Here is a 25,773-nt window from a genome sequence, read left to right on the forward strand (position 1 = left end):
ATCCATCCATCCATCCATCCATCCATCCATCCATCCATCATCTTCTGCTTGTTCCAAAGTTGGGTTGTGGGGGCAACAGCTTGAGCAGGGAGGTCCAGACATCTCTTTCCACATCCACCTCTTCCAGCTCTTCCTGGAGGACGTCAAGGCGTTCCCAGGCCAACCGAGAGACATGGTCTCTCCAGCCTGTCCTGGGTCTTTCCCCGGGGTCTCCTCCCAGTTGGACATGCCTGAACCACCTCCCTAGGGAGGCGCCCATGGAGGATCCTTACCAGAGTTCATGACCATAGGTGAGGGTAGGAACATAGACCAACTGATAAACAGAAAGCTTTGCCTTACAGTTCAGCTCCCTCTTCACTACTACGGACCGGTACAGAGTCCGTAATACTGCAGACGCTGCACCAATCCGTCTGTCAATCTCACGCTCCATTCTTCCCTCACTCACGAACAAATCCCCGAGATACTTGAACTCCTCCACTTGAGGCAGAACCTCCCCCTCGACCCGAAGAGAGTTAATCCACCCTTTTCCGACTGAGGACCATGGCCTCAGATTTGGAGGTGCCGATTCTCATCCCAGCCGCTTCACACTCGGCTGCAAACCGCTCCAGTGAGAGCTGAAGATTACAGCACGATGACGCCAACAGGACCACATCATCTGCAAAGAGCAGAGATGAAATCCTGAGGCCACCAAACTGGAAACCCTCCGCCCCCTGACTGCACTGAGAAATTCTGTCCATAAAAGTTCTGAACAGAATCGGTGACACTGGGCAGCCCTGGCAGAGCCCAACTCCCACCCTGAAGGGGTCCGACTTACTCCCGGCGATGTGATCCAAACTCTCACACCACATAGGGACTGAACGGCTCGTAGCAATGGGCTAAAATGTTGCATTTAATGTTTATTTTTCATGTAAAATTAAATTTTCAATGTAGTTTCTCTCTTTTGGTAAATGTTCTTATTTTCTGTAATTTACTTTGCAGTTTACAGTTAAATTTCAGTGCGTTATCGAAATTACATGTTGTACTTGAACACAAGAGGCTAGGTGAGCTGTAGGGGCTGCTGGGTAGTCTCGGGACAGAAACGGTTGGACTTACACAAATTTGATGTATCTGGTGTATTGAAAAAGGAGGAAAGCACTTCTTCTTCAGTAAGTTTTTGAGTTGTGAAACTGAAAGTAGTTTTTTAGTAGATATCTTGAGTTTTTACACCGTTAGCATCAGGTTGCTACAATAGTGTATGCTAGCTGAAGGCCTTGCTCTAGTGTCACGGTTTGCCACTGGCCAAAGTTTAAACATGTTATCCTATTAATGCACATTTTCTTTGTGATGCGTTAAGTGAAGTTTCCTCAGCATCATTAAAAATAAAAATATCGCTTGAAGTAACGATGCACACCTTCCAGATTGTTATTGTTCTGCGGGCACACACAAATCCGAGCTGACGCTTCCTGGTGATTAAAACCATAAAAGAACGGTGGAGGTTCGTCTCACCTTAATGAGGTCTCCCAGTAGTTTGTTAGCTTCCACGTAAGCCTTCTTCACCTCCTTGAACTTGTTTCCCAGCCCCATGCTGTGAGCCTGCAACGAGCCACATGAAGCACACGACAGCAGCGATGAGCAGGAAATGCAAGATTTTCATCGGACCCCCGTTTAGGAGGCAAAACGTCACGGAACGCCATTAACCAGTTAAAAATGCATATTCACTTTTTGGGTTTAAAAAAATAAATTATAAAAGTCCACAAAAACGTTCTGGGACGTTTGATCGTGGTGGGAATTTGACCAGTTTTATTTTTCCTCCCTTTGTTGTTTTTGTATTAATTTATTACTAAAATGTAGATTTCCCTACAAAGTAAATACATCTATTCACATAAACAATAATAACTTTTTAAAAAAGTTTTGGACTTTAAACTTTTAGCGTAGGGGGAATTTTACTACAAATACTTATTTTTTAATATTTCCTGATTAACCTATTTATTGATATACTTGTTCTTTTTTGTTTCATCTTTATTAACTGTTCATTTCATTTAGGTCTCTCTTGTAACAGAGTCCTCGAGGCTCAATGAGACTAACCTGTAGAAACAAAGGTTGAATCGAATTTCATTACAAAATATTTTTTATATTCCTGTAATTAACATAAAACATCCAAAAATAATTAAAAAAGGTCCAAGTATTGTAGAAACTTTACCTAAAAATATCCATCCATCCATCCATCCATAAAACCAATATCTATATACCTTAGTCAAAACTATATTTCCGAACAGAGCACTTCACTCTCAGACCGCAGGTTTACTTGTGGTTCCTAGAGTTTCCAAAAGTAGAACGTGAGGCAGATCTTTTAGTTATCAGGCTCCTCTCTTGTGGAACCAACTTCCAGTTTCTGTCCGTGAGGCTGACACATTGTCTCCTTTCAAGATTAGGCTTACGTTTTCCCTTTTTGATAAATCCTATAGTTAGGTTTGACTCAGGTTTCCTGAGCTAGCCCTTAGTTATGGCTTATACTGCCGGAGGACAAATTGACCACATTTCCTCACTCTGCTGCTGTCTTTATTTGCTCTACTCTATCAGTTTGTATTTGTAATTAAAGTTTTTGTCTTTCCTCCTATAGAAAGTACACCTGGACCTGCCATTGTGTATCTGTTCCTCCTTCCTGTCCTCTCAAATCCCAGCTGGTCAAAGCAGATGGCTGCGTGTCCCGAGCCTGGTTCTGCTGGAGGTTTCCTCCAGTTAAAAATAAGTTTTTCCTTTCCACCGTTACCTTTGTGCTTGCTCAGGATGAGAGACTGCGACCAAGTGAAGGTTCAACACAATCTGCTGCTTCCTTAGATAGACAACTTTTACTAATTAATTGGTTTTTAATGGGTGTGAATGTTTTTTGTACAGTGATCTGAGATGACTTCTGTTGGGACTTGGCACTAAATACATAAACTGAATTGAATATAATGTTAAATTCAGCTAATACTACTATAAAGTCCACTATAAGCAGCTACCAACAAAATAAAGAGTAAATTCCATATTTTTTTTAAACCAATCCCAACATGGTGGTGACCAAAGTTCAGCTGTGCACCTGGAAGTGCAGGTTGGTGTACTGTCCTCCTGGTATCTCGTTCTCGTACACGTCAGCGTTGCCTGACTTCATGGTGGCGGTGCAGTCGAAGGGAGCGTACAAGCCTCTGGTTACCTCCCAGTATTCACTGTAGTCGTACACGTTCTCCAGAGTGATGCCTGCAACATCAGAGGATTAAAAACTCAAATCAATTTGGTGGAAACTGCACAAGTTTGGGTGACCTGAAAATATCTTTCTACTGGTCTTCACTTGAAAGCCAGTTTAACACATGAGACAGTCAGGGTTTGAAGAACCAATGAAAAAACAAAGATGGAATCGATGACCTGACCCGAGTTTAATAGAAAAACAGGCAGACTGTCACTAAAGTTTGTGCGTTCAGAAATTACCAATTGACAATTTTGCTTTGAAGCCAAAACTAATTTCCCCAAGTCCTTTTTTAGGATTGATTTTGGTCCTAAAAGCAGAAAGAGATTTAACTGTTTTTACAGACAAGTGTGCAGGATTAAGAAACACTGCAGACCACAGCATTTATAGACTAAAATAATGACTCATTTCTATTCCAGTGTGTCATTTTGTGTCTGTGATGGAAACTAATGGGGCAGATTGCCATTTATCGGATTTATCTCCACAATTGTCTATTTTTGGTCCGTTTAAGCAGGTTATTTGATTGTACAACTGTAGAAATGAACGTTTCACGTTATTAAGCATTGACTCTAAACAAAAACCCCACCATCCTTTCACCGTTTAGTATGGATGTTTTGGTTACTGTTCTTTATCAAGACTCTCCAACGAGTCGACAGGAGGAGGCAGAACATCATCTGACCGGACTCGTCTTTGTGTCTTCAAAGTGTCCAAAAGGCAAGTTCCCCAAGTTATTCTCCATTTGATTCTTGGTATTTTCTACATCTCTTCAGTTTTCTGTGATACTTTATGAAAAATATGTTTATGCTGTTGTCAATTAGGGTTTCCCTTAAAAAGTTAACTCGAGCGTCACGCCAATGTCCCATTGCTGAGAGATTTGAAGAGTGAATGTTTGTAGTTTTTGAGAAGAGTGTTTCTCTGGACTGCAATTGACCAGGACATGCAAGTAAACTTAAATGTTTTTGGTGCAGGATATTCAAGTGGGTAGGAGTTACGCTGTGAAGAAGAACAGGGGTAGTTTATTTTTTTATTTGTCCGAGGCAGCGTAGAGTTGGATCCTGGTGAGTGGAGCCATTTTATCCACCGCCAGGAGCAATGGAGGAGGCAGGGGGGTGACAAATGGTGGCGTAGATCATTTAAGTTAATACGACAGAAAGCGGGTTACCAGTCTGAGACACGTAATTCAATTCAAGTTAGTGCACCGGCTGCACTGGTCTAAAGACAAGCTGTCCAAGATCAAAGCCAACCTGGACCCCGCATGTAATTGTTGTAAACAAACTCCACCTACACTCCTGCATACATTCTGGACCTGTCCCAAACTGCAGACCTTTTGGCAATCTATTTTCAACACCTTCTCTGGGATATGGGGAAAAAGTGTACACCCATCACCACTCATCTCACTATTCGGGGTGGTCCCTGTGGATACATCCTTCAGCAAGTACAAGAAGGTTGTGATTGCTTTTGGCTCTCGTTTGGCTAGGAGACTTGTTTTGTGCATATGTACATTGGATAAGAGGTGATGTATCATTGCCATCTGGAAAAAAAATAAGAGAAACCTTAAAAGGTTCTTTTAAAAGATTTTGGGACACTTGGCAGCCTTTTATGTTGTATGTTTTTTTTTTGTTCGTTTGTTACCGTTTTTTTCCATCTTATTTGTAAAAAAAAAATAAATCTGTATGCCTTTTTTGTGGCTGTCTATTGTTGTCGTCATTCTTTGTTGAAATCAGGTCTCTCTTGTAAATGAGTCCTCGAGGCTCAATGAGCTTTACCTGTCTAAATAAAGGTTGAATGAATGTGGAAAACTTGTCAATGCCTTATTTGTGTGTGGGACTGATCTGGTGTGGGAGGGAAGGGGTGGGAGTTTTTTGTTTGTTTTTATGTTTTTTGTGTTTTATATGTTAAAAATCAAAAATAAAAAGATTTTGATAAAAAAAAAAAAAAAGTGGGTTACCACGCAAAATTCAATGGCTGCCACCAAGTATGTAAACCGTCCACTTTTATTATTTCAGGAAACTATGCTTTCTGTATTTTTTTTACTTTGCTTTTTATATTGCTTATAAGCATAGTTTCTTCAAGTTGACTAGGGTGGATGGTTTACATCTACCGTATATATGGTGGCAGCCATCTTGGATTTTTAACCTGGCAACCCAATTTTTGATGAAGGCCTTCATTATGCCTAGATGTAGCCACACACTAAAATGGACGTCGGTACCTCATTTTTCTCAAATTATCTTGCCCACAAGATGGACATACGGATGAAAGGACAGCATTTCAAAGTCTCCTCTTCACTCTGAGATGGGTGACAATAAAAATGTAGCTTTGGTGTTACGATATAATACACTGCACTTTGTTTCCCCCACAACGGAAACTACTGCAGGAAAGGAAAGAAAAGAGTTCTTTCTTCAAAGCTTCGAGACTAAACAGCAATCTTGTTGAAGAAATGGATCTACTGAGAAATTAAAGGGAATTTAACGTGCAGCTCCTCAAATTCAGCTGTCTGCCGAGTCAGTCGGTAATTGGGTCCATTTTCTTCTCCGCTTGCACAATTTTTGTAGCTCTCATTAAAGCTTCCATTGTGAAATTATAGCTTCGCTTCACATGGAGAGGAGACGTCATGATCAGTCAAAGAGTGAGCGTTCAGTTGGTGAGGAACAACTTCTGTAGACGACTCTGACCAGCTTCAGCCTCATCTTTACCAGGTCTTCTGCTTCTGCTTTGGGCTCGTGACGCACATTTCGCCCCAACACACGTTCATCTTGGGAACACAGATCCAGTTTACTTCACGAGTGGTATGACAGCAGGGCATTCCTGTGGTATTTATATTTGCATAAATCATTTGGACAGATGGACGTGACACCTTCAGTCTTCTGAAACTTGTAGCAGAGGAGTTGTGGTCGTGAACGGATGTTGACAGCTTAGCTGATTTGTTTCCCACGATGCCACACAAAGAAGCAATGTGTTCGATATGCGCCTTAAAATCCATCCACAGGCGAGCCTCTGCTTAATTCAAACATTATCAACTAACTAATCAAAAGCTTTCAAATCCACATCATCTGGGCTTTCCAAAACCATTTACGGGATTATAATAATCTTAGTATAAACTGGTGACTTTGAAGAACATAACTGTCTAATAATCCAGCTCTTTAATTATTCAGGCATTTAGCAAATAAAAATAATTTTAGGAATCCTAACCGACCTAAAACAGGAAAGGTTTAGTCAGATTTATTGTCAAACAATGAGGAAAAGAATAGTTACCCGTCTTTTCATACAGAGTATGTAAACATCTGGATTAAACTACAAACCAGCATCAAAAGTATCCTTTAATCTAGGGCTACTCTGGCTGTAAACATCTGTTTTGCTAAATACAAAAAAAAACTACAGTATTGCTAAAATGTTTATCATTTATATTTATGTAATAAACAGATCTTCAGATATTTTATGGATGTTATGAGGACGTTTTAAAGGTAATTGCAAAACTGCAGATTCCTTTCATCGACTGTGTCCATAGTAAAACATTTGACTTGAATTCCTGTAGAGGAACTAATTTTACTGTAGGAGGTGATCGATGAAACGCCCCCTGAAACAAGGACGTCCCAGATGTGCGACTGTGATTTATATTTGATGGATGACAAACACTCTGAATATCAAACCAAGCTGAACTCAAATAAATGCTAATTGTCCATCATGCTGCTTCTGGTCGTATTCATTGATTTACAATGAGCCTTAATTATGGTGGAAGAGGAAAAGGAAAAGGTTACAGTCGTGTCGGAAAATTAACCTCAGGAGGAACTGAGGTCCTTCTGAAACATCGTCAGCGGCCGAGATCACAGTCGGCATGCACCACAACTGTTAGAATTACAGAAACATTAGTGGATTGAACTGTATTTTAAATATATTGTACATAATTTCATTTTCACAGCTGGAAATTTCCAGCCATACCGATGCTTTGATATGAGTTAAGAGGAAAACAGCAGGTTTTAACACAAAGGAGGCGTTCAAAGGTGATGAACGGTAAATATCTCACCTACTGCAGATGGCTCTTTAAACAGCTTTAGTTTAGAGAAGCAGAATATAATTCTGACCTGATTGACAAGCTAATGGTTAATCCAAACCTGAAGCCACGAACAGATTAGAGCCCAACTGATATATCAATAGGGCTGATATTTTAGGCCAATATAGATGTTTGGGGACATATCGGTATTGATGATAATTGTCCCATTATGTGTTGATATAAACACTTCTAATTTTCACCACTAAAATGCTGGAACCAGCCGTAATTGTACAATGTATCCAGCAGAGGGTGCATAAAAACTACTTTAAGTCATAGCCGGTCACTTAAGTTTCACTTTCAGCACAGACGAAGCAGGGAGCAATACTGTGTGGTGTATTTTGCTGAACCTGAACAGAACATGGTAAGTTAATTTGAACTGATCTATAAAAAAAAAAACAATAATAAATTCTCTTCAATCCTCCAACCTACCTGCCATGAGCTACATGCCTCTCAAGTTAGCAAGCTAACATCTAGATAACCTAGCATAAACTATTGCCTTGTAAAACTTTATTCAGAACAATAAATCTAATGTAGATGTAAAATATATCAGTGTTAGTAATGTTATCTTTGTTGTCCTCAATGAAATGCATTGTCTGAAATCTTTACTTCTCTGCAAAGAAAAAAGACCTGCTACTGTGTTCAATACTAATTAGACCATCATACATGACTGACTGTGTAAACAATGAGCAGGGAAGGGCGTTTCTTTGTTTAATTTATATTTTTGTAACACAATTGATAACTTTATGGTTAATAGTCGATAGAAAATGTGAATGCATGTTAGGAAGAATAGTGTGGGACTAGTTATTGCATGGATCTGATTTGCTTAGCTTCATAGTTGCTAACAGCTGTGCTAAATAAACAAGCCCGGCTCCACTCGCTGTTTACTTAGATTTTTTGGGGTGGATAATGCTCAAAGACGTTCAGCCATTATATCAGTTATCGGTGGTCGCCTTCCCCTCCCAAGATCAGTATTGGCGAAAGCACAAATTTCCATATCAGTCGGGCTCTAGAACCAATGGTTGGACATTCTTCTTCTGGATGATTTGGTATAGACAGCACAATTCATGGTTCCATTTTCCAAAGCTAGTCTTCCAGGTCTTGAGGCAGCAAAACAACCCCAGACCACCACCTCCATATTTCACTGTTTGTATGATGTTCTCTTTTTGAAATGCTGCGTTAGCTTCACACCAGATGCACTGGGACATACACTTTCCTTAAAGTTAACCTTTTCTCTCGACCGTCCACAAAGTCCTGAGGATCATCAAGGTGTTTTCGGGCAAAACTGAGACGAGCCATTACATTCTTTATGCTCAGCCGATGTTCTTGACATGGAACTCTGCCATACAGGCCATTTTTGTCCAGTCTCGTTCCTATGGTGGAGTCATGAACACGGATCTTAACAGAGACTTGTGAGGCCTGCAGTTCTTTGGATGTTGTTGTGGGGTCCTTTGTGACCTCCTGGACGAGTCGTCTCTGTGCTCGAGGTGATTTTGGTCGGCCGGCTCCATGTGCCTCTTATTTATTCATTCATTCAACCTTTATTTATACAGGTTAATCCCACTGAGCCTCGAGGATTAATTTACAAGAGAGATCTGAATTTTAACAAAGATTGAAGACAACAGTGGACAACAATAAACAATCATAAAGGATGCGTATAAATTGAGAACAACAAGTGAAAACAAATGGTATTTAAAAAAAAAGTAAAAAAAAAAAAAAAGCTAGATTATAAGGCGATGTACAAAACTAAAAACAGGAACATGTCTGCATTGTTTTTTTTACCGGGAACTTAACAGATGTTTGAAGCCACTTAGAGAGGTCAAGGTCGAGAGCTTCAGATCTTTTTGCAAGATATTCCAGGAAACAGGAGAAGGCCCTTTTGTCAAGTTCAGTCCTCACTGAGGGAACACTGCAGGTAATAATGTCCTGAGAGCGCACGCTGTAGCTGCACTCACACAGAGACATGTAGGAGGAGATGTATGAAGGCAACAGACCAAGAAGTGATTTAAAGATGAAAATGTACCAGTGAGAGAGTCTGCGTGAAGTTAATGATGTCCAGTTAACCAGTGAGTACAGGGTGCAGTGGTGGGTACGATAATCACAGCCAGTTATGAATCTTAGTGCACCATGATAGACAGCATCCAACATCTGCAGGGTTCTTGTAGGAGCGTTCATGTAAATAATGTCACCGTAATCAATGGAAGGAAGGAAAGCCACAGATACAAGGTGTTTCTAGCATTCAGAGTTAGACAGGATCTGTTTCAGAAAAAGAAACCAAGTTTCACTTTCAGTTTATCAAATTTTCCACGTGGAGCTTAAAAGAGATGTGAATCGACCAAGATACCCAAATATTTGTAGGAATCGACAAACTCAATAGGGACGCCATTTGAGGATAAAATCTGTGGAAGAACTGATGGGACTGACTTCCTGTTGAAAAAAGCATCCCTTTGGTTTTGTCGGCATTTAGGACAAGTTTGAGACAAAACAAATCAGACTGGATGATGTCAAAGCTGGAAAACCTTGGCAACTGTTTTAGCTCGACAATAAACAACTGTGTCATCAGCATAGAAATGTAAGGATGTATCAGGGATGATCTGACCTACATTACCTATGTAGATTGTAAAGAGGGTGGGTCCTAAGACTGAGCCTTGTGGTACATAATGGTTCTCACTCTGTTCGCTGGAGTCCCAAAGCTTTCGAAATGTCTTTATAACCTTTTCCAGCCTGATAGATCAGTTACATAGTTTCTCATTTATTCTTAATTTTTTTGGAACACAGCAAGATGTCCAGGATTTGACGTCTACTTCACTTTGCCAGGCAGGTCCTATTTAAGCAATTTCTTGATCACAGAACTGGGCCATGTAGGATTGGATTTCTTTTCACTTAATAAAAAATTCATATATAAAACAAAAAAAAAAAACCCAGCATTTTGTGTTTACTTGCATTATCTTCGTCTAATATTTAAATTGTTTTCATTTCTAGAGTGCACTGCGGTGGACTGACTCATAAATATGGGGCCAGTTGTCAAGCTGCATACAAAGCAGGCCGAGGCAGGTACAACATGGGCAAAGGTGGCCAACGAAAAAAACGTGCACAGACTAGAATACAGTTTGAAAGAAGTGCACACAAAAACAGGCCACAGTATCCAAAAACTAGATGGTTGCACCACGACCACATGGCTTGCTGGACTCTTTAAATCAGTGACTGCAGCAGAAAATCTGCCACCAAAAGGTATGAGCTATCCCTTTAATGTGTCTCCTGACTCGCCTGAGCTCATCAGCCGGTACAGCCAGAATCTACGCAGCACTGCGTGTCTGACTGCGACACATTGATGGACTGCCTGTTGCAGCATCATTTAGAGCCATGCATGATGCATGAGAAGCAATAAATGCAGTAAAATATACAAACTCAAGGATCACTTTAGCATGCCTCATTATTCAAACAGGAACACGTGTGAATACGTGTAATTTAAAAGAGCACAGGTGCGTGTGTGCACGCACACAGACTTAACGAATAAAAATGACATTTTAAGGAGAAATGAATACCGGTAAGTGGCAAAAGCAAAGCTTGTGCAAGAAAAAAAAACTGTGAAAGATGCTGAGAGGAGCGGAGGGAGAAGAGCAGGAGAGAACAAGGTATGAAAAGTGATAATTGTGTTGTCACTGATTGAGAGGGAGGACGACGCAGAAACAATATGACAGGAAAATGCAGGAGAGCAGAGAAAGGTAGACGCTGCACAGCACTGATTACCGGTTTAAAAGCAGAAATGGGAGAAAGACGGAGAGTGGGAGTGAAGGAAAGCAGTAAACAGACCGAGGTCAGGCAGGTACGGAAGCATCCGACGGAGCTCGGCTCGATTACAAAAGGAGATGGAAGAGGGACTCTTCGGCACTCAGTGAGGAGAGGATGAAGAGGAGAAACGAGCACGAGGTGACTGAACATGCAAAACACCAGAGTGGAACCAGGATGGAGGAAACGTCTCAGATGAAGGCAAATTAAAATTCAACGAATAAACGGAGGAAAAGCTCAAACACTGATAACAAACTGGTATTCTGGCACAGAAATGGACAGTAATACTTTTAGGCAGAGACGAATCACTTCCTATATGGAGCTAAATAATATTTATTCTAGTCTGAGCTGTTGTGTTCGGCTTTTCCTCTCAAAGTCACAAAACGTCAGAACAAATGATTCTGTTGTGAAGCTTCACGGACTGGAACTGAACAGGGAATGCTGGAAACTTTAATGGTTTTGGTGCAAAATATTCAAGTGGGTCGGAGTTGCACTGTGTACCAACAGAGGTAGGTTTCTATCCACCACCAAGCACAACGGCGGAGCCAAGGGGTGGCCAGTGGTGGCCTTAGCTATCCCAGATTAATCTGTACACTGCAACTCTTCAGCTTGCTGCAAACGTTTCACAACAGCATTACCGTACTTGCTGCCGTACACGTTGCATCAGTCCAAATATGTCTAATAAAGTGGGAAAAAACCATCAATAAGTCGCTTCACCGTACAAGTTGCATCTATTATGCGTCACCGCTGACAACCAAGGTGGGCCAGTGTGGTGCTAAAAATAGACTGGCTGCCAAATGGTGGCCGCGGCACGGGAGGACTTTAACAAGAATTTAACAAGATTAACACTTAAAAACAATTGTTTGTTTACTCGACTTTATAGTAAAAGGTGCGTCTCAGCTGAACTTTTCCTTAATAAATGCACTTCAACGGTCAAATCAGCTGCATTTCACCTGGGCGACGCGGCAAAATTGTTATTATTTTCATTTACCCTTTATTTATACAGGTAGTCCCATTGAGTCACAAGAACTCATTTTCAAGGGAGATCTGTTAGGGAGCAGATGATGGGGGTTAAGGGTCTTGCTCAGGGGCCCAGAGTGGGGAGAATGAGGGTGGAGGGAGGTGTGGGTGTTTCATCTTTACCACCCATATTTTTGATGTTGAATGTACTGGGAGTTGAACCTGCGACTTTCCGACCACAGGCCCATCTTGATGTTTGCTCCATGAGTTCCGGAGCGAGACGAAGGTGGCTTGGTATGGCAAGCCAAGTGTCTCATTAATAGCCACTTTTACCTATTAATGAGACACTTGGCTTGCCATATTAGTCGAGGGCCCTCTAGTGGCTGAAAATGGTAGCGTTCAATATTTTCCATGTCAGAATGAATGAAATTGTCAGATCTCAGCCAAAAATATGGGGGGGGGGGACATTAGTTGCTTCAGTGGATAAGTCGCAGGATTTGCAAATTTATAAAAAAAAGATGCGACTTATACGGCGAAAAATACAGTACTATTATTTAAACTTTGCTTTTCAGCTCATGATTAAAACCTTTTAAGACCTTGAATGTTTAACAATTAAACCCTTTACGTTAATGATACGCCATAAGGTGTACAAAACCCATCCATAATCTATCAATTATATCCCGTCTGCTCACATAGAGAAAATATTACATTGATGATCAGAATAGTGAAAACTTCTTCAAACTACATGACAAAGAATCCACAAAACTAATTTAATAAACATACTAAACGTGCTGTACACGGGTGTGATGTCCGTTTACTTTTAAACATTAGCATTTTTTTTTAGAAGTAGAAACCGGGTCAAGCAGCAATTAAGTGGCCTAATTAAGGCTTTCAGAAAGGACCAGGCAAGCTCTAAAATGTGTTTAAAACTCTTATCAGTGATTACAAATAGGATTTAAACTAAATTAATTTGCTAATTTAATACGTTTTATGCACTGCACTACAAAACAGAAGCAAACTGTGCACAATGGAGCAAATTTCCTGGACCAGCCGAGCATACGGGACATTATTAGTTCAGCGTGAACGTAAACACATTTAGCTTCTCGTGGTTCTGATCCAAAAAGGAAACGAGCGATCGGATCCAGTTAGCGGAGCTGAGTCAGCGGTCCCTGCAGAATTCCTCTACACAAGCAGCGAACCTCGAATCGGTTTTAATTCCTTTGGTCCGTTTCGCGTTCCTTCAGTTTTTACACATTTCACAGCCGATGGTTTTAATGTATTTTTCGCTCGGCTCTCCTTCGCTGTGGGAGGTGCGGAGGTCACAAAGCACCGGTCGGTTAGCAGCTGTGGAGCGGATTCAGTTTGGCTTATTTCCCTCTTCCCACAACACATGAAAATTATATAGTTCGGAACACGGTGGACAAAAAAAAAAAAAAAAAAAGACGAGGGAACGAACACAACATCCATCTCTGAACTTATCTCTCGACCTCCTGAGAGGGGTCTAAAGGCCTCACAGATCTCTGATCGGACCTGGCAGGCTGCTGCTGGAAAGCAAATGATGAATAATCATACAGAGGTCGTCGTGGAGACTTCGCTCCACAGAAAGACGCCCCGTTGTCAGAGCGGAGAAGCAGCTGAAGAGGCCAGCAGGCTTTCACTTTTTGCTTTTATTGTGATGAAAATAACCGCATCTTGTAGCCACAGCTGTCTGAAAAAAGTAATTTATAGATAAAAAATGTTCTGCTAACCAACGCAGCTCCATTTATTGACAGACTCCTTTCATCTGCTGCACCTCCCTCTCCTCAGCATCTTGCTACAGAAAGATGGCGTGCATTGTTACTCAGCAGAATCTGCAGGTCTTTGCAGCTCAGGGCCGTAATTACAAACGCACCATTGATTTGCTGATTGATTTCCCTCCCTCGTGTTAAGCAGCGCTCTTTTCAGAAAGACTCAAATCTTATTTCTTCGCAAGACACATTAACATCTATGAACTGTAATAAAAGCTTAATGTTCTAAAGCTGATGCGTTTTTATTTTTAATTAACAGATCGTAAAAAAAATAACAGAATTTGCCCAAAAACTGTTGATTGCAGTCACTTCCTGGTTGTGCCCAGTTCGAGACGGGCTCGGTGTGGTTTTATATTCCGTGTTGTTGCCGGGCAGTTTTTCAAACAGCTGCAGCTTTCTCTCTGCTGCCAGAGCCAAAACATGTTGAACGATCCTGATTCATGCTCAAAAATTCAGGTAGAAAAATCCAACAAAGTTCAGTCAGGTCTCCTGGACATTTTCTGTGTGTTCAAACCAGGGCTTAATTTGAGCTGGATCCTGCTGAAACAGGATCCGGGAAAACTCTTATTTTGACAGGGTGTGTTCCGGTAACTGTTTGCTTGGATCTGGTAAAACTCAGTCTTACTAATAATAAAGTTATGAACAAATTTGACCGTCTTGAACAAATAAAACCTATATTGGATATGTAATCTGAAAATAATTACATAAACACTCATTTTAAACATAACAGCCACTTACGAGCTTCTTAATATCACGTAGTCATAACGTCTGAAGTCATCGTCTTTAGTCCTAGCTCAGCTGCCTCCTCAGATCCTGCAAACCTGGACTCACTTCAGCCCTATCTCAAGCACACTGTTAGAAATCTCGGGGTAGTTTTTGACTCGGATTTTAAGTTTGACAAACAGATCAGTTCAGTTCTGCAGAAAAGTTTTTTCCAACTGCGGCAGGTTGCTAAGCTCAAGCCAGTGTTATCCAGACCCAACCTTGAAACATTAGTCCATGCCTTCATCACAACCCGCCTGGACTATTGTAACTCACTTTATGCTGGGGTCAGTCAGGCGTCCATTTCACGTCTCCAGCTCGTCCAAAATGCAGCTGCTCGGCTTTTAACTGGTACACGTAGGTCTGAGCACATCACACCTGTTCTGTCCTCCCTTCACTGGCTTCCTGTGCGATCCAGAATCGACTTCAAGATTCTCCTCCTGACATATAAGTGCCTAAATGGCCTCGCACCCCTCTACCTCTCCGAGCTCCTGGAACCATATGTTCCGTCTCGGGCCCTGAGATCATCGGACCAGCTTCTTTTGGTCGTTCCAAAATCACGCCTGAAGCTCCGAGGGGATCGAGCTTTTTCAGTCAGAGGTCCCAACCTGTGGAACAACCTGCCCCTCAACATCAGGCAGGCCTCCTCCCTCCTGATGTTCAAATCCCTCCTTAAAACGCACCTGTTTGCTCTGGCGTTTAATACAGTGTGAGTTAGTTTATTTTGTTCTGTGTACCTCATTTTAAATTCTGTTGTTTTATGATTGACGTTTATTTTTACTGCTTGTTTTTCCTTAGTGTGATCATTAGTGTGTGTTATTGCTCCAGTAATTTTAATTCTGTATGATGTTTTTGTTTTGCTGCCTATGTTTTGCTACATTTCTGTTAAGCACTTTGATAACAGTTTATCTGTTTTAAATTGTGCTCTACAAATAAAGATGACTTGACTTGACGTAAGATCTGCTCCTTCAAGTAAGCATTTCTACTTCTACCCTCAAGAAAATCTGCACCCATTACAGTTATGGGTAATTTAATTAAAAACACAAATATAATTAAACAGCACAACTAAACTGCAAACCAGTTTTACAGTTTAAATGGGTCATTAATAACATTTTGGTTATTAAAAATATGAGAGAAATGTTTGATGTGACATTATGTACATAACGTATCAAAACAATAGTGCAAATTTGTCAAAATAACAGTGATCGAAATGTCGAAAACACAGTCCAATTTACTTGCGTAAAAAAAAAAAAAGGCTTCTCCATGCACAACTAAACAACTGAGAATTGAAGCATATGAAGGTAGTGGCAACAGAGTACTTAACACGGGGTGGAGCGGGGGTGTGCTTGAGAGAAGTGGAGCGTGCTCTATCCACATAAGGGGAGCTGTTGGTCAGGCTATTTCTTGTTGCTCTCTAAAATAGTTATTGAATCAAGCGTTTACTTGTGCAGGTAAATGTAGATGTTTAGCAATCCGTTAAAATACATCAGAATGCAGGAAATGGCATCTACTTTATTCAGAAATTTATTGGGGAGGACTCCCAAATCCCTCCTCCCCCGCTATTTGCATTCTGGCATTGTTTGGTGTACAAATTAAGCACTGCTTGAAACGTTTCGTCCGCTACCTTCACCTTCTACCTCACCTTCGACTGAGAAGGTGCTATTTATAAGATTGAGTTTGTTGTGGTTCCTCAGACTGATGAAGTCTTTTGGATGAAAGACGAAACGTTTCAACACGAAGAAAACGTCCAGAGGACCAGACTTAACTTTGTTGGATATGTTGAACGACTTGTTTGTTTTGACCGTGAGACCTTCAGTTTCAGTGCTGTAAACAAACAAGTCAGAGCAGGAAACAAACGTGAAGCTAAAATCACTCTCTGGTCGTCGTTTTCGAGAGGAGTGTTTTTCTAAACTGGAATTTAACTGGGATATTCAAGTAGGTAGGAGTTACACCATTTAGAAGAACAGAGGTAGTTTTTTAAATCTTTTCTGAGGCGGCGCAGAGTGATGGATCCTGGTGAGTAAAGGGAGCAAGTTTATCCATCACCAGGTACAAAGGCGGAGCTAGGGGGTGGCCAACGGTGGCCTTGGCCACCATAGATTAAGGCTCCCAGTCATTTGAGGAAATTACTTTTAAGCAATATAAAAACTAGAAAGCGCAGTTTAGTAGAATTATTGCTGTGGCCGTTTTACATATATTTACCAGGGTGGCCATCTTGAATTTTGACGTGGCACCTTAAATTTGATGGTGAGCTTTCTTACATCAAGATGCAGCCGCACACCAAAATGGAATAAGGTACCTCATATGATTTTAAAGTTATCCAGCTCACAAGATGAACAAAATGGACGAAGAAATGTCCAAATTTCGATGTCCACTCCGCTCCACGACGGGGGCAGAAATGCAACCAACGTTTTACCAACATGTCTCCTAGAGTTCGTCACTCACCGGTGTCGTACTTGGTCCCCTTGGTACAGGCAACGATGGCCCCCATGCTGGGCTGAGACGTCATTCCGGCCATTGAGTCAACCTAAAGACAAAAACAACAAATAAATGCAAACGCTTCATAAACTGGATTTATTAAATAAAGGAGTGAACGTCTGAAAAAAATCAAGCTGCACAGAAATGTCCAGTTTTAGTTTAAACGGAGAAATAACACAAAATACAGAGTTAGTACTTTAAAAATTACATTCCTCTCAAACTTTTTACCTGAAAATAAGGACGTTTGAAAAATGAACTCTGCACAATCCTCAAAAAAAACGAACATTAATTTTAAAAATATTAGTTTCTTTCAAAAAGACAAGTTCTTGGAATCTTTTAGAATGGACTTTAGTTTTTTCAGGCTTCCTGACGCTTTTCATTTGGAGTCTTGCTTTTTTGAAGACATTTCAGTCTAGTAGTGGCTTTTCTGAAGAATGTTTGAGTTTGTTTCGGTTGTGAAGCCCCTCAACTCCGACGTGAATCATTCAGTCCTAAAAAAGGCTCAACAACAAAGATGTGTCAAACAAATGAGAACTTTTACAAGAGAGTTGCAGGAACTGCGTTGCCATCACTCACACAAAGACAACTTGTTTCCGTTTCTTTAGTTGAGTTTATGAAAACTACCAATGAGAAAACTGTTAGCCTCTTTAGCTCGAGAGTAAACCAACAAACTCAAGTTTTCACCCCTTCCTGTTTGTTACTTCCCTTAACAAAAAGGAAACATGGTTCTTGCACGTCAGAAGTCCAAATTAAACAGTCAAAAATAAACTTGTGTGAAGTTCCAATATTTCTGAATTTGGACTTGTACATAAAAATATGCTATGGTTATGTTAGAATTACTTTACGCAGAGTAGCACTTACCAACTAGAAAGTTCCTGGAGAAACTTTGACGGGGACTGCCAGGCTGCTGATGATTTAAAATGTTGATATGGAAGTACTAACTGTTGGGGTTAACTCTCAGCTTCCACTATACCAAATTTCAGCTGAATAGCAGTAAAAATATCTGAGTGATTTTCTTTTTTCTTTTTTAGCTAAGGTGGCCATCTTGGATTTTTAAATTTGGATTCAGAATGTGATAGGGATCGTTCTCCGCTATAAGCTCACCAAATTTCAGCTCTGTATGTGTAAAAATGGCCGAGTTAAAGCCATTTAAAAGTAGCGTTGGCGGCCATCTTGGATTTTTGATTTTGAACAGCATTTGATAGGAAACATTCTCAGCTATTACCACACCAAGTTTCAGCTTAATATCACTAAAATTGACAGACTTAATAGTATTTTTGCTTAGGTGGCCATCTTGGATTTTCGATTTTCAGTCAGTCTATTAGGGATCATTGTCAGCTTCCAATACGCCAAATTCCAGTTCAATATCTTTAAAAATGGCAAAGTTATTATATATTTTTCTCTTTCAGCTAAAGGTGGCCATCTTGGATATTTGATTGTCATTAGGAATGTATAACAACTCGCTCTCAACTACAACCACAAGAAATTTCAGCTCAATATCTCAAAGAATGACCAAGTTAGTTAATTTTGTGTTTGCTGAGGTAGCTGTGGCAGCCATCTTGAATCAAACAGTTCTCGACATTGAACAAAGTCCAAAGGAAAATTTTGGGACACATTCCAAACACTACAGGAAGTTTTGATTAGGACGACTTTAAAGACTATAATAAGAGAACTGTTTACAACACGTTCTACACACATCGACAAACTATTATACAGCAACATATATATAACCAATAACCAATCTATAGCAAATATCACCATTAGAAACATCTTATCCAAAACAATATACTGATGCATGCAGAAAAATATAAAACATTTAAGTCACGTCCTCTGGATGGGTTAAGAATGAAAACTGTAGAAACGTTTCGTCTTTCATCCGAAAGACTTCTTCAGTCAGACGAGCTGTACTCAGCTCAGTCTTTTAAATGGCACCTTTTCATAGTGGATCAACCAGCACCTGGAGAAGGTCTAGAAGACTGAAGAAGTCTTTCAGGTGAAAGACGAAACACTTTTTTGTAAACCCACCTGACTTGCATTTGTCACGTCTAGACTGGACTATTGCAATGGTTTATTACCTGGGTGTCCAAAAACTTCTTTAAAACGTCTTCAGTTGATCCAAAATGCTGCTGCCAGAGTCTTAACTGGAGTTAGTGGGAGAGATCATCTCTCTCCAGTTTTAGCTTCTCTCCACTGGTTCCGTCAAATCCAGAATTGAATTCAAAATCTTACTTCTAACCTACAAAGCCCTCAACAACCTAGCTCCATCTTATATTACAGATCTTATTGTTCAATACTTTCCAAACAGAGCACTTCATTCTTAGACCGCAGGTTTACTTGTGGTTCCTAGAGTTTCAAAAAGCAGAATGTGAGGAAGATCTTTCAGTTCTCAGGCTCCTCTCTTGTGGAACCAACTTCCAGTTTCTGGTTTCTGTCTGTGAGGCTGACACGTTGTCCAGTTTTAAGACTGGGCTCAAGACTTTACTTTTAGTTAAATCCTATAGTTAGGGTTGGCTCGGGTTTCCGGAGCTATCCCTTAGTTATGATGCTATAGGCTTAGACTGCTGGAGGACAAACTGACCACACTTCTTCACTATGCTGCTGTCTTTACTTACTCTCATCTGTTTTGTATTTGTAATTATTTTTCTATCCTTGACATGTTTTTTTTTTTGTCTTTCTTTCAGTAGAAGCTACACCTGGACCCGTCACTCCGTCGGTTTCTACTTCCTGTCCTCTCAAACTCAGCCGGTCGAAGCAGATGGCCGCTCATCCTGAGCCTGGTTCTGCTGGGAGTTTTTCCTTTCCACTGTTGCAGTTGTGCTTGCTCAGGATGGGAGACTGATGAAGTGAAGGTACAACGAGTCTGCTGGCTTCCTTCCTTAGACAGATTGGATTTTTACGTATGTTTTTGTTCTGTGCCCTCAGACAACTCCTGTTGTGACTTGGCGATATATAAATAAACTGAACTGAAATGCCCAGGACGAGAAACAACCTTGTCCAACATTTGACCTTGGAGCCTATCTTTATGAAGTTTCATTAAACTATTTTGAGAGGATGAGAAATGATGGGTGAGAGAAGAAAGTTTATGGACGGATGAAGACTATAACAGTCTGTCTGCCTTTGGCTGTCTAACATTTCAAATAGCAGCCGGATATTAAAATAAATCAACACATTTGGGCACAAAATGAAAACTTTTAGTAAATACAGTCAGGTGACAGCTGTCAGTCAAACTGATTTAAAAATGACAACCAGGTCCAGAATATAGAGCAGCAGCTGGTTCTGGTCGGAAGGTTAAATACTCACCGCCACATCAACAACATCAGCTCCAGCTTCAGCACAGGCCAACATGGCCGCCACACCTGCTCCGGCTGTGTCGTGCGTGTGCACGTGAATGGGCACATCTGGGAAACGGTCCCTCAGAGCGCTGACCAGCAGCTTGCTGGACTGGGGCTTCAGCAGGCCGGCCATATCCTGGAGAGAAAACACCGAGGAAACGTCACGAAGATGTTTATACTCCTCAAAAACAAAAACAAAGATTAGAAAGTTCCCGGAGAAGTTTCGACGGGGACTGCCATGTTGCGGCCATTTAATTTTTTTGATTTGACCACACTGTGTTTAGGTTCTCTCTCAGCTACCACTAAACCAAATATCAGCTCAAGACAGAAAAAAAATCAACAAGTTATTGTCATTTTTTCTTTAAAGCTATGGCGGCCATGTTGGATTGTTGATTTGGATTCAGTAGGTGATGGGGAACGTTCTCAGCTAAAACCACACCAAATTTCAGCTCTGTGTGTAAAAAACAGCCGAGTTAAAGCCATTTAAATCTAGCTTTGGTGGCCATCTTGAATTTTTTATTTGAATTCAATATTTATTGAGCATTGTTCTCAGGTACCACCACACCAAATATCAGCTTAACATCTGTAAAACGGCTGATTTATAGCATTTTTCCTTTTTAGCTCAGGCAGCCATCTTGGATTTTTTTTTATTTAAATTCAGGATTTAATGGGCATTGCTCTCAGCTACCACCACACCAAATTTCAGCTCAATATCCCCAAAAAATGGCTGATTTATAGTGTTTTTTTCTTTCTTAGCTCAGACAGTCATCTTGGATTTTTGATTTGCAACCAGAATTTATTAGGGATTGTTCTCAGCTACCAATATACCAAGTTTCAGCTGAATAGCCCTAAAAACAGCTGAGTTATAGACGTATAAAATTAGCTTTTGCGACCATTTTGAATTTTTAGATTTGAATTCTGAGTGTGTTGTGAAACGCTGTCAGCTACCACCACACCAAATTTCTGCTCTACATCTTTTAAAATAGCCGAGTTATCATAGTTTTCCCTTTTAAGTAAGGTGGCCATCTTGGATCTTTATTTGAATATAATAGAGCATTGCTCTCAGCTACCACCACACCAAATTTTAGCTTAACATCTGTAAAAATGGCTGATTTATACCATTTTCCTTTTTAGCTCATGCGGCCATCTTTGATATTTTTTATTTGCGATCAGCATCTAGAGTTATATCTATTTGAAATTAGCATTTGCGACCATGTTAAATTTTTAGATTTGAATTCAGAGTGTGTTGTGCATCACCGTCAGCTACCACCACACCAAATTTCAGTTCAATATCTTTTAAAATAGCCGAGTTATCATAGTTTTCCCTTTTAGCTAAGGTGGCCATCTTGGCTTGGTCCAAAATGATGGAGTTGGGTTTACTGCGGGTATATTAAAACAGATTTGAGTAATATTTGATAAAACCACGTGGAGTTAAAACAGTGAAGGTTACATTTCTTTGTTCTGGGATGAAGCTCGGTGAACCGAAGTGCACTCCGGTACACGGGGCCCTACTTTAAACCCACAATAGAAACTGTCACGTCAGAAAACATTTAGTTTGACAGGTAAAGTATAGGTTGGTGACATGATGATCATAAAGCTCCCTTCAGACACGCATCGCTTTGCATCAGCTAAAAGACGACTCGACGTGTCCGTGTCTTGTTTAAACGAGCACTCCGGTGATTTCGCACGATAACTGAATAATGGCCGCCTGATTAGGTCGAAACTTGTAAAAATCTGCATCGCTTTCAGATAAACGGTGGCCTCATCTGGCTTCCGATCAGCACAAGAATCCAATTATTTGTGATAATAAACTTTTTTTTTCTTTATGGAGGAAAATACAAGTCTTTATATCAGCAATGTGCACTTTGTCAATATCTGAACCCAACAGACGAGTGAGAACTGAGCTAAAACGTGCATTCTGCAATATTTACAACCAAATCAACATTTTAATACAAGCGGTACGACTGATGAAAACCTTAGGATAAATGGGACACAACTAAATCTAAACGGACCGTTTGGTGGTTGAGCCAACAGCAGCCGTGCATCAAGATGCCCTTTCTTAGAGTTGATAAAGCTGTCACTGTGGGGAGAATTATTCCCGTTAGATTAGCATTAACTGCTCGATAAGCTAAAAACACGTAAAATTTGTTACATTTTCTGTGACGTTTTACAGCTGCTTTGCACTCGACATAATCTGTCCGGACAATATAACGCGAGAAAACTTATGGTCCTTCACTTTTATGAGTGTTCTTTAGGGGGATCAACTTACACAACTGCTTGAAAATACCATTTTTTAAAATATTTTCCCACAAAAAACTAGTCATTCTGTTAGAGCTATATCAGCTAAAAATGAAAATATCAAATGTAAATGATTAAAACACACCGTTAAGGGCGTTTGGTTTTAAGAAACGTCACATTTTAGTAAATAAATGAATAAATACCTTTTGTGACATTTGAGAACAAGAAAAAAAAAGTCATTTTCCCCCATTAGTACACCCAAATTAATTTTTTGAATAAAAAAAAAAGAGTAAATATTCCAGTCTGGAGTTTTGTGAAGACCCTCCAGATCAGGTAGCCGAAGATGAAGCCTTGTTTTTGGTACAACTCACATGTTTGGCTCGGTTGTTCAACATTTTTTTTATTTGATCAGTTTTTAATTTTTTTTATGTATTTTTTCCCCCTAAAACTCCACTCATGCATAACTGCAGTTTTCATTTAGTTTATTATTATTATTATTTGCTGCTTTTGAAGCAGATACACTACCAGCTGCTGCAGCATGGTGGATTCACTACTAGCATTAGGGACTCAAAACATGCATTTATAAAGGGATTTCTATATGGTTGATTATTCCGCTTAGGAACACTAGAGGGTAGTAATGTTATTGAGGGGTTACGGAGGCATTTGAAAGTTTAAAATTTAGAAAGACTTTTAGGTTTGTAAACAAATAAAAAAGTGTGACAGCAAAAATAATAAAAATCACGTACAAAAATAAATGTGAGGCTGATTTTTCCTTAAGAGACCTTCTAAAGGTAAATAATTTAAATGACGGTAGATTCCATTTTATCCAGTGCTGTTCCGATACAAGTTTCAGTATTAGACTCGATACCAGCCTCAAGTACTCGTTGTACTGATAAAAACACCCTGATACTTCAAACTGATCTGACATGACCTTTATACTTAGTGATGTCATTTCCTTTTTATCTTTGCAAGTAACAAAACACAAAATAAATGCCAATAGTTTAGACATTTTAAGGTAAACACTGGTGATGAGACAGAAGACCATTTGCTTCATTTTTTTAATAAAATGAATGCGTTTCTAAAGTTGTGTAATGTTTACGTATAACTCAGTAATTACTCAGTATAGTATCCCCCAAACCCTAATGGACAAACTATCCACACTAGGACTAAGCCCCTCCATCTGCAACTGGGTACTAGACTTTTTAACAAACAGACCACAGTTAGTGAGGATCCACAACCTCTCCTCCTCCACCATAACCCTCAGCACTGGCTCTCCTCAGGGATGTGTGTTGAGCCCCCTCCTGTTTACTCTGCTCACATATGATTGTGCAGCTACCCATCCAGGCTGTCACATTGTAAAGTTTGCAGATGATACAGCGGTGGTGGGATGCATCACAAACAATGATGAGTCCAGCTACAGGCAGGAGGTGGAACACCTGGAGAGCTGGTGCAGAGAGAATAACCTTCACATCAATGTGAAGAAGACAAAGGAGATGATTGTGGACTTCAGAAGGAACAAAAACACCTACACCCCCCTGAACATAAGAGGATCTGCAGTGGAAGTGGTCTCCAGCTACAAGTACTTGGGTGTACACATGAATGACAACCTCAGCTGGAGCAACAACACCACCAGCCTGATCAAGAAAGCTCATCAGAGACTCTACTTCCTCAGACGGCTGAGGCGAGCTGGTCTGGGAAGCTCAGTCCTCACCTCCTTCTACAGGTGTGCAGTGGAGAGCATCCTGTGCTCGAGCATCAATGTGTGGCATGGAGGCTGCACAGCTGCAGAAAGAAAAGCTTTGCAGAGAGTGGTGAAGGCTGCACAGAAATCTGTTGGAATCAGTCTCCCCACCATCACAGACATCTACACCTCCAGATGCAGGAAGAGGGCTACCTGCATCATGAAGGACCCCACCCACCCAGCACACACACTTTTTGCCCCACTCCCCTCAGGAAGGAGGTTAAGGAGCATTAAGTGTAGAACCACTAGACTGAGGAACAGCTTCTACCCTGAGGCTGTTAGACTCATGAATCTCTAACTAGAATAATCACTGTGAAAAACCATATCATGTTGCTGCTGATCTGTTTCATGTTGCTGCTGATCTGTTTCAATGTTGATGTGTTCATGCGTGCACATCTGCTCACAGACTCATGTTCATGTTTGTGCTGATGTTCAATGATTTTATGTTATGAGTGCTTAGTGTATATTTAGTTGATGTTTTTCTTAGTTCATATCTTAGATGTTATTACTGTTTTTCTTATACATTTTATTGTTGGATGTAACTGGGACCCTGTGTACATAATTTCGCTCCACCACATGTACCACATGAGGTGCGAATGACAATAAAGAAACTCTGACTCTGACTCTGATAGCAAGTACATAAACTGAAGCACCTCTAGTTTAACATAAAACATGCGGCTCTGAGTCACTGTCAAGAGGCATGTTGTAGACCTAACGCCGACTTACCAGAGGATTAAAGATGATATTTCCTACACCTGAAACTGGTAAAATTCACAATAAAATCTTAGCTGTGCTCCATTTGATAATTACAAACTGAATTTGTACAAGTCTACTGCAGAGTGCGACGAGTCACGATGCAGCAGAACGACACTTTCATCATCTCGTCTCTAATTTTCTGTCACGCCTGAGTGAAGAAGTTGATCATTATTAATATTTGCGGGCAACGCTCGTTAAGAAAACGCAGGTAAACGAGTCATTTTACATGGAACCAGCTGATTAAGATGAACCATGTTTATCAGTGAACCTTAAAGGTTTTGTTTTTTTTAGTTTACCAAGCGTTTAATGAATGCATAAAACTGTTAATTCATCAAGATGCATCCTGGTAATTAGAGAATTAAAAGATTTCCTTAACTTAGCAACATTTTGCTGCTTATGACTGAGTTACGTAGCAAACCCGTTAAAAGTAATACAACTAAATGCTTGTTTATGCAGTTTAAAGTGATAATTTGTGCCATTTTAGTCAATCAGAGAGTGCCTATAAAAAGATGCTTTCTGCTTTGATTGCTGCCATAAATCAATCATGATCTACCAGGTAAGATATTACCGTAATTTCCAGACTATAGGCCACTACATTTTCACAAACTTTGAACACCATGACTTAAACAATGCTGTGGCTAATTTAAATTATTATTATTTTTTTTTACGTGTGAGATGGCTCT

General features: G+C 40.3%; 1 protein-coding gene across 2 annotated transcripts in view; it reads right to left on the reverse strand.

Moving 5' to 3' along the window:
• LOC119409659 (pyruvate carboxylase, mitochondrial) overlaps nt 1-25,773 on the reverse strand; it is a 472,483-nt gene that overhangs the window by 40,781 nt on the left and 405,929 nt on the right. For both annotated transcript variants that reach the window (XM_037676564.1, XM_037676571.1), the window contains exons 18-21: nt 20,324-20,491; nt 16,991-17,072; nt 3,059-3,216; nt 1,486-1,572 (exon numbers count right to left, since the gene is read on the reverse strand). In XM_037676564.1, the coding sequence (XP_037532492.1) occupies nt 1,486-1,572; nt 3,059-3,216; nt 16,991-17,072; nt 20,324-20,491 (495 nt within the window). The remainder of the gene's footprint in view (nt 1-1,485; nt 1,573-3,058; nt 3,217-16,990; nt 17,073-20,323; nt 20,492-25,773) is intronic.

The sequence above is a fragment of the Nematolebias whitei genome, chromosome 1, assembly GCF_014905685.2.
Source record: "Nematolebias whitei isolate Nwh7 chromosome 1, NemWhi1, whole genome shotgun sequence".
Taxonomy (NCBI): Eukaryota; Metazoa; Chordata; class Actinopteri; order Cyprinodontiformes; family Rivulidae; genus Nematolebias; species Nematolebias whitei.